The 15,229-nt window shown below is 44.6% G+C and overlaps 1 protein-coding gene across 2 annotated transcripts in view; it reads left to right on the top strand.

The window, feature by feature from the left end:
* Nucleotides 1-924: 924 nt before the first annotated feature.
* The window catches only part of SEC63 (SEC63 homolog, protein translocation regulator), a 105,860-nt gene continuing 91,555 nt past the window's right edge, over nt 925-15,229 (top strand). The window contains exon 1 of one of the 2 annotated variants that reach the window (XM_038395244.2): nt 925-1,347. In XM_038395244.2, coding sequence (XP_038251172.1) covers nt 1,224-1,347 — 124 coding nt within the window. In that variant the 5' untranslated portion in view covers nt 925-1,223. Of the gene's footprint in view, nt 1,348-2,505; nt 2,564-15,229 lie in introns of those variants that run through there. The other variant, XM_043510771.1, reaches the window with a different exon arrangement.

The raw sequence follows: 15,229 nt of genomic DNA, 5'->3' as shown, positions 1-15,229 counted from the left end.
GCTGGTGGGGCACTGCCTTCAGAGCTGGGTGCCTGGCCAACAGCAACTGCTCTCTAGCTACCTGGCTCTGAATGCACCTCAGAAGCGAGGGTGACAATACTGCAACGTCCCTGCAAATCCCCTTTGGGTGAGGTCCCCCAATTGAAGAAACGCTGGTCTCTCCTGTGAAATCTATATAGCGTAGGGTAAAAGCACACAAAAGACCACATTTCACAGGGGGAAACCAGATTCCATGGTCTGTGATGTGTTTTTCATGGCGACGAAATTTGGTAGGGCCCTAGGCATAGGGAAAATAATGAGCTTTTGACTGAGGGCACCTTCCGGCTTCAGTGTCACTGGAGAGGAGAGACATTTTTAACAAAGGGAAAAGTTTGTGAGTTTGATTCTAGAAATCATGAGAAAGATCCCCCTCCCCCCCAAACAAAAACACCGTGTGATCCACCCCGGGAACAGGAAGGCGGCTGGTAGGGGGAAGAAGAGGAGCCAGGACAGGGCAAGATCTTCTCCTGACTCAGTAGCTGTCCTCGCTCCCTGCTCGCTGTGGCTGCAGAGCAGCTTGCTGGTAAGTCACAGTGGCCTGGCCTGGGCCTGTGCAGAACCCCTAACCCGGACCATATCGAGCCTAGCCAGACACAGCCCCGTGCACTGGGGCTCAGCCCAACACAGGCCACCAGCGCCTCCAGGCCCAACCACAGACCCCACTCGGGGCGCGGCCCGAGCCAGAGCCACCTCCCCCTCGCGCCCCGGGCCCTCCCCCACCCCCGGCCTCAGCCAATCAACAACGCGCCTTTTCGGCTCCCAGCTCCCGCACGCGCACGCTTCCCTCGCTCCCTGTGGGCTTAGGGCTCCAGTCCCAGACACGAACCCGCCCCCGGGGCTTGCGCGCGCCAAACAGCTTTTCTCCCCTTCTTCAACAGCCCTCCTACCCCATCCATTCTTCCACGCGCGCGTCCTCCCCCCCCCCCTTGCGATGTCACAGCCGTCGTCGCTGTCAGCGGGCGGGGGAAACGGATCAGCCAATCCAGGCGCAGCGTCTGACGTCACAACGGCTATGGTGGCTGCACAGTGACACGTCTCGCTGCGTAGCTGGAGCGGAGCTGGGCGGGGCGGCCTTCATTGTCGCCGGATCCCGGATGCTGGCTCGGCTCGCGCGAGCGAGCGCGGTGTGGACCGGCCCCGTGCGTGCCCCGGCGGCGGGGGCAGGGCGGCGTGGATGAGCGGCCATGGCGGGGCAGCAATTCCAGTACGACGACAGCGGCAACACCTTCTTCTACTTCCTCACCAGCTTCGTGGGGCTCATCGTCATCCCCGCCACCTACTACCTGTGGCCCCGGGACCAGCACGCCGGTGAGCCGCCCCCCCTCCCCCCCCGCGGCCGGGCCTGGCCTGGCCTGGCCGTGGGCCTCTGCCTGCCGCTCTGCCCGCGCTGGGGGAGGGATCCCAGGCGCCCCCTGCCCCCGCTGCCGTGGAGGAATCGGGGGAGTGGAGCGGACCTTTCCCGGGGCGGGGTGGTGGTGAGCGAGTCTGGGTGAGCGCGAAACCCCTTCCCCACTGGGTGCTTTGCAGCTGGGCAGACCCCCGCCCTCCCCTGCCCGTGGCCCCGTCCCTGCCTTGCCGTGTTGGAGGGCGGCCTCGTGCCCCTGAACCGAAGCGTCGGGGGCTGCTGAACCCTTGTCCGAGACTTTCCCTGAAAACCGTGGGTGGCTGGAGTCGGTTGGGTGTCATGTAAAGAAGCAAAAACTCCAGCGCTTCAAAGCGTCGGTCCGAGAACTCCGGCTCTGTGCTGCTCAGCTACCGCACGCTTGCGAAATCCTCCTTTCGCTGCTTCCCTGCTTTCCGGGCTGCTGACATGACTTTGTAACGCAAAATACTGGTGGGTGGGGGGCGAGGTGCAGCAAGGAGACAGCCCTCTCCTGCTGCTTTTATACCTCATGGAGTGAAAAGGTCACAAGCACAGAGTTTTGTCCCCCCCCCCCCCCCCTTTGCAGGTGACCTTTAAATGTCCCAGGTGGATAGGGCTTTCTCTGCATTCTTTGGGAGGTTGCTCTTCCACAGCCTAATAGAAGCGTGTGGTTCCCTTGAGTTCCTTGTCTGTTTTTATAGAGCTATTCCCCTGTTGTTTTCCATCCTTAGCAGGAGAGAGTCGTTCAAGATTTTGCATTCTGACAGTATGAGCTGTACAAAAATAGGGTGTTTTTGACTGTGAGATAAAGAAATTAGAATGAGAGAAAGAATATTGAATTTCCCTAGCCCTTTGAACAGTTGCTGTATATGAGATGAGATGTAATTGGTAATGCGTAATACAAATAGGTGACGATACTAGTCTTTTATCATGAGTGCTTGTGTGTCTTGTAGCAGGAAAATTGGGGATTTACTGTATCCGTTTAGTGTTTGAAATAAACTAAAGCCATGTTTTTTTTAACAGTATTTTAAATTATTTATTTTGTTCTTTTTTCCAATTAAAGGGAAGCCTTACTGATGAAAGGAATGCTGAACAAATAAGCCTCTGCTCCTAAGGGCATGTCTGTACTGCAAAGTGAAGGCATGATTCTAGCACAGGCAAGTATGCCAGTGTTAACGATAGCCGTGTAGATGAGGTGACACAAGGCTTCAGCATGGAGAAGCAACCAGAGTGCAAACCCTCTAGGGAGTCTGGGTACATACTCTGGTTGCTAGCCTGTGCTGAAACCCACCATGTCTACATTAAAAAGACAAGGAGTACTTGTGACACCTTAGAGACTAACAAGTTTATTAGAGCATAAGCTTTTGTGAGCTACAGCTCACTTCATCGGATGCATACAGTGGAAAATATAGTGGGAAGATTTTATATACACAGAGAACATGAAACAATGGGTGTTACCATACAGATTATAACAAGAGCGATCAGGAAAAGTGAGCTATTACCAGCAGGAGAGCTGGGGGGGAATGGACCTTTTGTAGTGGTAATCAAGGTGGGCCATTTCCAGCAGTTATACTGTTCTTGTAAACTGCTGGAAATGACCCACCTTGATTATCACTACAAAAGGTCCCCCATTCCCTCCCCCCCCCCTTCTGCTGGTAATAGCTTACCTTTCCTGATCACTCTTGTTACAGTCTGTATGGTAACACTCATTGTTTCATGTTCTCTGTGTATATAAAATCTCCCCACTATATTTTCCACTGTATGTACCCGATGAAGTGAGCTGTAGCTCACAAAAGCTTATGCTCTAATAAACTTGTTAGTCTCTAAGGTGCCACAAGTACTCCTTTTCTTTTTACGCATACAGACTAACACGGCTGCTACTCTGAAACCTGTCATGTCTACATTGTCATTGTTACCCATGCTAGCTAGATTAAAATTTAATACGGGTATGCTACCTGTACTATAGTCATACCTTAATTTGCATTGTAGACATGCCCTAACTCTACTAGCCAGAGATAAACAAGAAAGATGAAGGAGGGAGAATTTGCAAGCAATATCTGTCTTGGTGACAAGCCTAGGGCCTTTACCAGCATCAGTTGTTAAGGAGGATGCTGTCTATAGAACCCATTTAAAGGATTCATCTTTTGTCTTTGGCTAGTAGGTGTTGTACAGTTTAGACATTCTATTTATCTTGCTCCTGGAAGGGAGAAGGAGCTTTCTCTTTTGACTGTTGTTGCAACAAGTGGGGTGTGAGGGAGAGAAGATTTCTCTTTACTATATTCATCCCCAAGCCTCAGCTGTGGCTTTTATTTTGAGTCTTTCTCAAGTTTGATTAGATCCAGTACCTGGGTCTCTTCTTATTTTTTTTTCCAAACAGCAGTTTCATGAAACTGACGTGATTGTTGGTGAGTTTCACAGTTACTCTTCAGAACATTGTGGGCAGCTGCCATACTGTCACTCTTATTTATGTTACTCCGCTGCAGCTTGGCAAAGCTATGTAAACAGCAGCAGAAGCACTGGAAATGTCTGCTGACTCAGAAAGACAACATTGCACAACCATCATGACTAGGAACTGACTCTTTTTCTCAAACTGAGAGGTTCAGTTCTTCAGAAATCAATGCCTTAAGCATCCCACTGGTGAGTGAATTTCTCAGGCCCTTGTCAATCGAACTGTAGGCTGGATCTACACAAGAATTGTCAAACATGGTAGAGTGTCAAGCACTGCTTCTCACTGATTTCCCCTTAGCTGGCATTGTGGGGAGAGCCTGCTGCTTTCAACATCTATTTTTTTGACAAAACAATATTGGGAGTAATTGCATATTGTTAAAACAGGTGGCAAACACAGTTGACCCTTCTCCACACTAATAGGACAACAGGACTGGTTATTTGGAGGGGGAGGGAATGGAGGAATGGTGTTTGGTAATGTCCAAGTGCAGTTGAAAATTCCTGTGTGTAGATATACTCCTAGTCTATGTAAGTGACTTGGTAGTGATTAAGTAATGAACTCCAAATCACCTCATAGTTTGTGTTCTACATAAGCCAAAAAGTTGTTGTGGCTATGAAAAAAGCCAGTTGGAGTATTGTACAAATAGAAGTCCACCAATCTTTCTATGCATTTTTTTTTTGCTTCATTGTATACTTTCAGTTGTTAAGGGTATTGTGCTTGTTTAAAGTTAGTGTGCTGAATGCACTGATTCTACCACATTTCTAGTGCACTCATTTGAACATCAAAAAGACTAGTGTTTCTCAGATAGCTTTGTGTCCGAATGTTTGCATGTGACAACTTGAATTGGTGTCGTTTACATGTAATCTGTAAACTATAATAATGTTGGACTTCAAGAATAAATTATCATGTAGACTTCATTTTAAAACGACATGATGATGAAAAGTAAGTGATTGCTTAACCTTGGCTTTTCACTCTTAAAACCAGAATGACAATCATTTTAGTTTTCAGTGCAATATGCAGAAGGCTGAGCTAAGGAGTATGCTTTAAGAAGATAAAGTAAAAACTGATTTCCACTGCAGTCTATCACAGAGCCCCGTATGAGAACCTAGACTTTAACATCTGTATCAGCATCTATGTCCCCTCTGTAGAGGAATATTTTCCATTACAAATAAACTTAAGGTCTTTTAGTAAATGTTTGTAGAATGAAATGAAAATGCATATTCCTTTTTGTTACAGTGTGAATGCAAGACTAGAATGACATAGGGCCCAAACCGTTGTTTTTTTGCCTACCCATTTAGGAAAATCATTTAAAACAATGTGAATCAAGTGCAAGTGGTTAAAATTGCTATGAAATAGTGTTTCTGCAATTTCTAATGAGCGGTGTAAAAATATTTGAAAGGCCACACAGAGTGTTGTTGGTGTGAAAGTGACTTGTCCCTCTCTTAAACACAAGGTAAAGTGATAATTTCAGATGCTTTTATTTAATAGATTTATAAACCTAAATGGAGAGGATGCATCCTGACCAACATGAAATGTTTACTATCTTTATGCCTTGAGATGTGCACAGGAACCAGTAGACATACAAGAATAGAATTAATACAGAATCTCATCAGCTTCCTGTTGGTTAAAATTTGCTTTAATTTAAGATTTTAGTTCTTATGGCTTGATAGATTACCTGCAATGGTTAGACTATTCCAGTCTCTGACCTCACCAAGAGCAAGTATGGGTTTCCAAGACATTTTGGAAAAAGCCCTATGAAATACAATTACAACCAACACTGGGGAAGGTAGTTATTTCTGTTGATTATTACTTTCATTGTTCTGGTAGCCTCAGCTAAAATGAAAGGACAGTGTGTCAGAAAACAACTAAACATGCAGGTAACTGGTTTGAAGGAATGATACTATAAAAGAGGAACTCTTCTTGTTTCTCCCCCATCTCTCTCAATGCTTATTGTGATGTTCCTGAGACAGTTTACCCTTTTAAAACAATCTGGTTTTGTATTTTAATTCGTTGCCTTCAACTTTGTATTTTATAACAGGCAAATGCATTTTTTTGTTTAAACATTCTGGGTTATCTGTTCTTGGGCATCCAACAAGAGAACTGTGGCAGAAATTACTTTTAAGATTGTTGTGAACAAAGGTCAACAAGAAAATAAATTACTCCAAGTAGTGGTAATGGTCTCAAAAGTGATCTATAAAATAAGGAGGTAACTACAAATTTGAGTGTAGTGCAACTCAGAAAACTCTGAAAGCCAATTTTAATCAACTTTTCCACTTATCTTCTTAAAGGCAAGAATAAAGATAGAACCAAAAGAGCTTGAAGGGAAGGATAAACATCCCTCAGAGTCCATTGATATTGAATTTGTTCTCAAACAGTTTGGTTGCAGGGTTAGACAGGAGTTAAGTCTCAAAATCCAGGAAGGAGGTAAAGAGCAAGAGGTGAATAAGTTGTTGGCTAGTATACTGGTTGTCCCACAATGCTGACGTGTTTCTTACTGAAGTGATGTAAGACTGACAGTGCTCACCTAGTTATCAAAGTGAAACACATGATTATATAGACTGCCTACCTGTTCTCTAACAGATGTTGTATGCTCTGGTTTGTGATATTGCAGCCTGCTATCAATGCAGTTTTAAACTTTGTTAGAGTGCCATAAGCATACATAGCTAAGGTTGAGAGTCTGTCATGGAGGTCACAAAGTCACAGATTCCGTGACTTTCTGAGACCTCCATGACTTCTGCAGCTGCAGCAGCCGGTGTGGCTGATCCCAAAACCGCCTGAGCAGTTGGCCCCGGGGGCTGGCCTAGCAGCAGGGGTCCGGTGTGGCTGGCCCCGGCGGCTTGCCTTTGAAGCAGTGGTCCTGGGGGGCCTTAATGCAGCAGGTGGCTGGGGGCAGTCAGCGTCTGCTGTTGGAGAAGGGGCCAGCGGTCAGCTCCTGCCCCCCCTCCCGCACCCGCGCAAGCAGCGGGGCTCCAGGAGCAGCTAAGATTTAGTCAGAAGTATTTATAGTAAAAGTATGAACAGGTTGCAGGCTGTGAATTTTTGTTCATTGCCTGTGATCTGTCCATGACTTACTAAAAATACCCATGGCTGAATCTTAGCACATCACAAAAATGTATAAGGCTATGTGGAAAGAATAAGGTCTCTGTTCTGAAGCTTAGAGGCCAAGTTGGACAAAACAATACATGGGACAACAGTTCAAGTGCCTGGAAACATTGTACCCTCTCCAGTGGAGAGATGAATGTAAGCAGAAGAGCGACTTGAAGGAGGAGAAAACAGTACATGAGAGAAGGGAGTTTCTCCATCATAGGGGATGTCTGTTGCTGATCAGAGTGGAAGAATGAAGCTGATCTGTAATGACTGAAGAGGGATAATTGCTTATTTCTTTTCCAGTTAAAAATCAATATAAATGTACTTGCATAAATTGGATAATGAATTTACAGCTGGACAACTTTGTCATAGAATTCCTTGCTATGTGTTTTAGATGCATCCACATATGAACAGTTTATGGACGTATGTGCACTTGCTTATTTTTATGAAATTGTTCCTCAGTCAAATGTAGTTAAAAAGTTTTCCTCAAGAGCCAGCGTGAATTGAATCACAAGTGAAACCAACATTTATAGATATTTTTAGGGTACGAAGTATGTATTAAACCTTTCATATGTTATATGCATGAAAAAAATAAACCCAACCACCTCTTGTGATCTAGCTCCACGTTTGAAATGGGACATAATAGTCCATTTCTTCTGGTTGCGATACTGCAGAATGGTGGATTTTGGGGGCATTTCAGTGATATGTAGCTAGGGGAACATAAAAAGACAGATTCTTCTCAGAGGGGCCTCTAAATATTCCCGGTTGTTTGTTGCACCACCTTGTGTTGCTGAGGTTCCCAACCTAGTGGAAAGCGGCACCCTCCTTTGACAATGCCTCCATAAGTGCCGTCTATTAACACCAGACATTAGGAGCTGAGGTTATAAAAGTGCACAGAAAGTGCCACTGCTTTGGCTTCTTCCGTTGGTCCAAGTCCAAAAATTGAATTATGCAGAGTTTCTTTGAGTGTTGTTAGGTTATTTACCAGTAACTTTCTTTATATAGCATTTTTTTCTGTAGGTCTCAAAGCACTAGTGAAGTAGATGACTATTATCCCCTTAGTGATGTGGAACTGAGTCGCACAAGGTTCAGGTTAAAACCTTATTCAAGACCATACTGTAAATCGGTGGTGGAGAATAAAACTTGGATCTAATTCCTTGATCTGTGCCCCATCCACTGGACCATGTTGCTTCCAAATAAACAGATGAATTCCATCTTTATTTTACCACCCTCATTTATGTGTCTGTGCATAAGTGTTTGATGGGGGCAAACAGGAGCAGAAAACGGGGACACCTGCTATCAGGAATTCAGGAAACTTAGATTTTGCAAGTTTTACATATTTTTTGTTAATCCACTGGTGAAAAATGGCTCATAGCACTGATAGTTCAGGGGCTACCAACATCAAAAATTTTAAATAAAACTGTTCTTATTATAAAAGGTGTATACGTTGCTCTGTGTTCATTTGGAAAACCTGCATTAAATTCCCTGATCTGATCTTTTTTCAGAGTAACAGCCGTGTTAGTCTGTATTCGCAAAAAGAAAAGGAGTACTTGTGGCACCTTAGAGACGAACAAATTTATTTGAGCATAAGCTTTCGTGAGCTACAGCTCACTTCATCGGATGCATTCAGTGGAAGTTACAGTGTGGAGATTTATATACATAGAAAACATGAAACAATGGGTCTTACCATACACACTGTAACCAGAGTGATCGCTTAAGGTGAGCTTGTGCTCCCATTTAAGAAGAGCTGCAGAGAAAACGTACTGTGTCCAGGGGTTCTCACAACAAAAACTTTGGTGGCCTCAGAGTGTGGCCACCAACTCTTGCTGGTGGCTGCTCTGACGCTTTTTCCTAAAATATATTTGGAAAAACAAATAAATATGCACATATGTGTCCAAATCAGTATAATTTATTTATGTAGGGCTTTATGCAGACTCAACCATAAAAATAATGTTCAGTTGTCTGTATTCTTTACTGGACCAAAACAGAATAGAAACACAAGGTGCTCCCCACCACGCCCTTGTCCTCAATCACCACTGAGGAGGCTGTGGCCGCAAGAAAAGCCTGTGGTGGCTGCATTTGAGAAATGCTGGTCTAAGAAGTGCTTTATGTTGCTCAGTACTGAGCAGGTGAGTGGGATTTGCCAGTCTGATGTACATGTTTTTGTGGGTATGTTTACACTACAGCCTCTAGTTTTAAAATCCCCGGCATGCGCTGACATAGAAAGGGGTGTGTGCATGAGCACTGCATCAGGAAAGAATGTATGGGAGCACTGGCCACATCTGTGTACGTGCATTAGTATCTGTCTGCAGACCAATCCTGATCCTGGTGCAGTTCAGTGGCACGTCTAGCAACCTGATTACTTGGAGGGGCTCTGGGGCACAGGATAGAGCTGCTTTCTGCTACAGTTGTACTTCACCTTTCTTGTCCCACTCCCTTTCAAGGAGGTTGACCTATGCCACTGCTATTACCTTATTCTCCACAGTCCCACAAAGGGGTGTGGGGTGGAGGGGTCACTTGCCTTTGTTTTCCTGGCACATAGCCTCTTCTGCTTTTCCCATGTCCTGCAAAAGAGCTTAAAGCAGCCAGGGTTCTATCTGAGCCTGTGGAAGGTTCTGAATAGTGAAGATGAAGGGGACCCATGGACTGTCCCAAGAATTACTTCCAGGCACCCTTGAAGTGTCCAGAGTTGAAAGGGGGCTGTGACAGTCCTCCTCCCCAAGTTGTGTAAGAGTCTGGGAAAAGACACTTACCTGTCCCCAAACTCAGATTGGCTTTGCTGCTCCTCCTGTTAACCACTTTTTTTTTTTTTTTTTTACAAGGCCTTGAGAAAAATGTGGTGGTGTGCTTCCTCAGGGAATTGCACAAGCAGTGAGATTCTAGTGCGCCAGACCGCAAAATGGACTAAATGTGCTGTGCTGTCAAAGGCACAAAGCAAACTGAAAACTAGAGGTTTTTTGTTTATTTCAGGTGTTGTAATGTTTTCTATTTGTAAAAGTAGGTTAAAATATGACTTATTTTAGAACGTTTTAAGTTTCTATAGAAGAAATGCACATTCAAGAGTAGGTTTTAAATTCTTGTCTCAGTGTGGGTTGGCAGATGCTAATGTCAAATGAGGGAGATGCATAGTGTGTAGAGGAGCAAAATGGCGTATTGCATTATGATGACCGCCCCCTTGAGCTATGTTAGAAGCCATTTCAGTATCAGACACTTGCCACTATCTCTTGATGGAAGATAGAAACTTCTGAGCACAAAGCAGAGAGATCAGATCCTCAGAAAGGGGGTCTGCAAGCAAAACTTCCATTGTAAATTTCAAGAAGTCTGTGCTGCTTGAATCTCACTGAAGCAACTTAAAATGGCATTACTCCATTAATAGCTCCTTTTAATACAAAGTATAGCTCATGCAGCTATCACAAATAAGTATTCAGCAAGGGTCAGTGCTAATGAAGTTAAAACTGAGGCTTATGGTGGAATTTAAAAATGAATGATTTGGAGGGATAAAGGGAGAGTTCTAGGCAGATGAGGGGTCACGTAGCTGAAAACGATCATTCTTTCCACCTCTTCTTCCAAAAACTGACACCTCATGCTAAGAGTTGCACAATATTAGCACTTTTAATGAGTGTCTGCAACTTTTCCTTCAGAGGCTTTAAAGCATAACTATTTTAAATTTGCTTGCTGAAAAGGGATTCTTTTTATTCTTACATGTATATTAGGAGTAGTTTTTGAAGATAGGGTGATACTTTCATTCCTGCTAAAACATAAAAAGATTTGTGTGCCTGCACTACCACTTAAGCATTTATTCATTTGAAGATTGGTGCTAAGGAAGAGTGCTGTGATGAAATTATCTCCTTTATTTAAAACTTCCTTTTCACAGAAAATTACTCATCACAGTGGTTTATAATCTAATAAACATCTGATGGGCATGAGAATTCAATCTTAAAATAAAAAAAATACTGAAGGCTTGTCTACACTTGCAAGTTTTGTTGCCAAAAAATGGCTTTTGGTGATAAAAATATCTTTGGCGACAGAACAGTGATAGCGTACACACTGCAAGGTACTGTGTGCAGCTGCTCTGTGAATGCACAAAGCACTGATAAGTTGCTGCTGTCCATATCACACTCGGGTGCCTGCGATTCATCCTCTGCTAACTTTGTGAGTAACTCTGCGAGTAACTGTGCTGCCATGCGTGATGTCCTCATGACAGCTAACAGCACATAAGAGAGAAATGCGGGTTCCATCCTCTTTCGCTGCAGATGCTGGCGTACGCTACAAAAGAATGAGTGGAAAAACGGCGCAAAAGAAAGCCAGAAACCATTGGAGGGGTGGGGGACAAAGTGCTGCATGACGGTACATTTTGCACATCCCAGGATGCGCTGTGCTCCGTTTCCGCATTCCCACAACGCCTAGTGACGGTTGGTGTTGCCAGGCACTTTGGGATACATACCCAGAGTTCATTGCTCTCACTGTTGACAAAGGTGCCCCGAATGTGGATACAATCTCTCGATCGAGGGAGCAAATGTAGACACACTTTGGCAACTTTGCTTTTGTCTGGTTTTTTTTTTTTTTTGTTTTTTGTTTTTTTCCCCTTGTCAACATTAGTTTCATTGACAAAACTTGCCAGTGTAGACCAGCCCTGAATCTGGTTGGTTCAAGTATTCAAAACTAGGAGAAGTAATTAGTAGTGTGGAAGAAGAGATATTTAGACTTAATAACTACATGATGTGGCATTTTGATACGATCATGACCAATAAGAACTCCTCTTACATAAAATGAAGAATTTGAAGGAAGCATAAATGTACTGTCTGGAGAAGGAACTGATGCATTCAGACTTCCATTGTGGCCTTGGGCAAGTTGTTAGAGCTCTGGCTGAGTCCCCCAAGTGGACTATCACTGATGTTGTATTGGATCCAACTTTTGGATTCCATATACTTCCAAGCCAACTAGGTTTGAGCAGCATCCAGACGTTCTCTAGTCCTGGCCACCCAGGCAAACTATCAGGGTGCAGACTCCCTGTTTGGCATCCGTCATTTGGCTGCAGAACCCATCATGAACACAGGGCCCTGAGACCAGTGTTGATACTCCTAAGCCTCCCCAGTAGCTAACACATGCTCTACCATCCCTGCAGGCATTCTGGTTTATAGTTTGGTCCTTTGGGGACCATGTGACAATTTTAAAGCAAGGAACTCAGACTTTTTAAAGGAAGGAATGTGTGGGTTTCTGGACATAGAGGATTATTAAGAGTTAATGGTTCTATCAGATGTCAGTGGTGTTTGTTTGTATTTATGTATTATTGTAGTGCTGAGGGGCCCTAGACAGGGACCAGGACCCTGTTGTGCCAGGCACTTTTCAAACACAGAACACCAACAGAGTAGAACTATTCATTGTTGATTCAATGTTCCTTGGTGGCCTTGGCTTGTCTTTCCAGCATATTACCTTGCTACGTGTCAGCTTACTACTACCAGATTATGATTTAATTCACTATCATTGTTATAAATACAAATAGCATAAAACCAAATGGAATTCGTGACTGGACACAGACATATTCCCCAAACTGTCACACAGGTCACTTACTTTGTTTCCCCATAGGAAAATTGGGGAGAATACCTAGATCTCCTCATGTCACAATCACAGTATTCACACCTTAAATTAATCCACAGATCTCACACACCTCTACCAAGCAGAGCTAACTTCTGCCTCCACAGTTCTGTACAGCTACACCTGATTTCAAACGCACACACTTTACGTGGAGTGCATTGCAGATAATAAATGCTTGGACTGCTCTCATATCCCCTCTTGCTACTGACAATACACTTGTGTCACAGTTCAGGGAAACTGCACATGTATTTTTCCCTCCCTGGTCCACCAAGGGCACCCACTTTTAGGCTTTTGACTCCTATATGTCACCTCTCCTGGACAGAGCCTGTGTCTATCCCCACCCCGACCAGGGTTTTTCCAGGATGCATAGTTCCCTGACTACATTTGTGGTGTTTCCGTAAATCAAGCTGTCTAAACAGGCCAGTCTCTGTGCTTTGCTTTTTTTTCAGAGGCTATAAACAGCACAGGCACTGGCTTCCTCCGGGCCCCAGGGGTGCTCAAGTCCCCGCCCCACCCCTTCATCCAAGCCCCCACCCTGCATCTCCCGCACATTTCCTCCCCCTTCCCTTCCAACACCTCCTGCACTCTGTGAAATAGGTGATTGTGGTGGGAGAGATGTGCTGGGAGGGAGGGGGAGGAGCTGATCCCCCAAGGCCACTAGTGAATGGGAGACACTGGATGGGGGGGTAGGGAGCTGGTGGGTGCTAAGCACCACTAACTTTTTTCCTGGAGCACCCACAGCGTTGGCACCTATGATAAACAGTAATTGCTCACAGTTTTATAAGTTATCACACAGCCTTTTCTAAGCGGATGTCTATCCTTAAAATGGTACAGCTGTGCTGCTGCAGCCCTTCAGTGGAGACCAGTGGTTCTCAAACTGGGCTGGCGTTAGATTTGTTGGGGCTCAGGGCTGAAGCCTGAGCTTGACAGCTTCAGCCCTGGGTGTCAGGGCTTAGGTCATAGGCCCCCCATCTTCCTTTGGCCTTCCTGCCTGGGGCAGTGGGGCTGGGGCAGACTTCAACTTTGACCCCCCCCCCTCGGGTCATATAGTAATTTTTGTTGTTAGAAGGAGGTCGTGGTGCAATGAAGTTTGAGAACCCCTTGTGTAGACACTACCAATGTGGAAGGGAAGGGTTTTCCTTTTGTTGTAGGTAATCCACCGCCCTGAGAGGGGGTAGCTAGGTTGATGGAATAATGTTCCATCTACCTGGCTCTGTTTATGCTGGAGGGTGAGGTTGGCTTAACTATGTCACTCGGGCATGTGGATTTTTCATACCCCTGAATGTAGTTAAGCTGATTTAATGTTTTAGAACAGACCAGGCCTAAACAAGTACACATTCTTAAGGTGAAAACAACCTACACTCATGCTAATAAACTTACCAGAAAGTATGGGCCTTTCCTCTCCTCAGCTCCAGGAGGGCTCTGGTAGGAGTCAGGCCTTCAAAACCCCGCAAAGGGCTTTTTCTGTGGTTACAAGTTCATAACAGCTTTAGCTCAGAACAAGCATACCCATGCATAGGTTAGTTTTTCTTCTATACAGTTTGGGCCTTTGATCTTCAGGGTCTGGGAACAAGTAATCGATAAACAATGGTTCTTTCCTCAGGGCATAGCTTCAAAAGGAGGAGTTTTGCATAACTGGAGGTGGGAATTTGCATTCTCTAGAGATTCCTGAGGTAAATACTTGATACTGTTTGTCCCGAATATATATTCTCTCCTGGCATGTTGTTCAGTACAGTCCTTTGAAGTTCATATGCTTCCCAGGATTCACATCCCATCTCCCTCTTAGGGAGGTTACATGCAGTCCCGGCCCACAGAAATATGTAACCTTTTAATTAATACAATAAACTCTAAAGATACTTACTGAATTAAGTTTAAGGGTTTGAAGGATATTACAGGAAATTGCCATATCTGTCACACTCTGTTGCTTACATAATGTACACAGTTCTTCACTGAAGTGATGCATTCTGCATCCTGAAGGTACACATGCAATTACACCCGATGCATGTGAACAAAGGGAGGATGTGTGAAATTATAGCTATCCTCAATCATAATCGCAGCTCTGTCACATATCACAATAAAACCCACACATGGCCTCATATCACTAACACACCTTTACCAAGCAGGCCCAACTACTGTCTCCACCTATTAGTGTAGGAGAACTTAACAGCCAATACACTGACTTGTACCTGGAGCGTATCCAAATAATTGCCATTGGCTACTTCCAGTTCCATGGAAGAGAGGGGACATGGTGTGGGCAACTGTGTTTATTCCTTTTTTGCTATTTAGTAGTGTTAAGTGAAATCTTGTAGAGGTTGTAAAACGAGGTGAAGCACTTGCACGTTTAAGCAACTGTGGAGTTGGCAGAATAAAGGTATGTGTGTTAATAGGGCATATGACACGTTGCTGAAAGACAATAGAGTTAAAGTTGCATGGGCAACCTTAACTGTGCGTGTCCTGGTTTTTAGAAGCTTAAGTTTTGCTCAACTTGATATTCTGCAAGGTGGTGATGTACCACCAAGCGGCAACTCTGATAACATTTTTTGCCATTGAATTTACTAGTTTTTTTTTTTTTTTTTTTAGCAGGAGAAGATATGTTGTTAGGAGTTGGTTATTTAGGCAGTTGTACATATCATGTCCTGCAATTTGTGTACTGAGCTAGCCACCCCCATCAGCTGGGCCCCACTCACCCTGCTCCAGCA

This window comes from Dermochelys coriacea, chromosome 3 (genome assembly GCF_009764565.3).
Source record: "Dermochelys coriacea isolate rDerCor1 chromosome 3, rDerCor1.pri.v4, whole genome shotgun sequence".
Lineage (NCBI taxonomy): Eukaryota > Metazoa > Chordata > Testudines > Dermochelyidae > Dermochelys > Dermochelys coriacea.
Note: the sequence above shows the minus strand (reverse complement) of the source record. Positions and strands in the feature narration are given on the sequence as shown.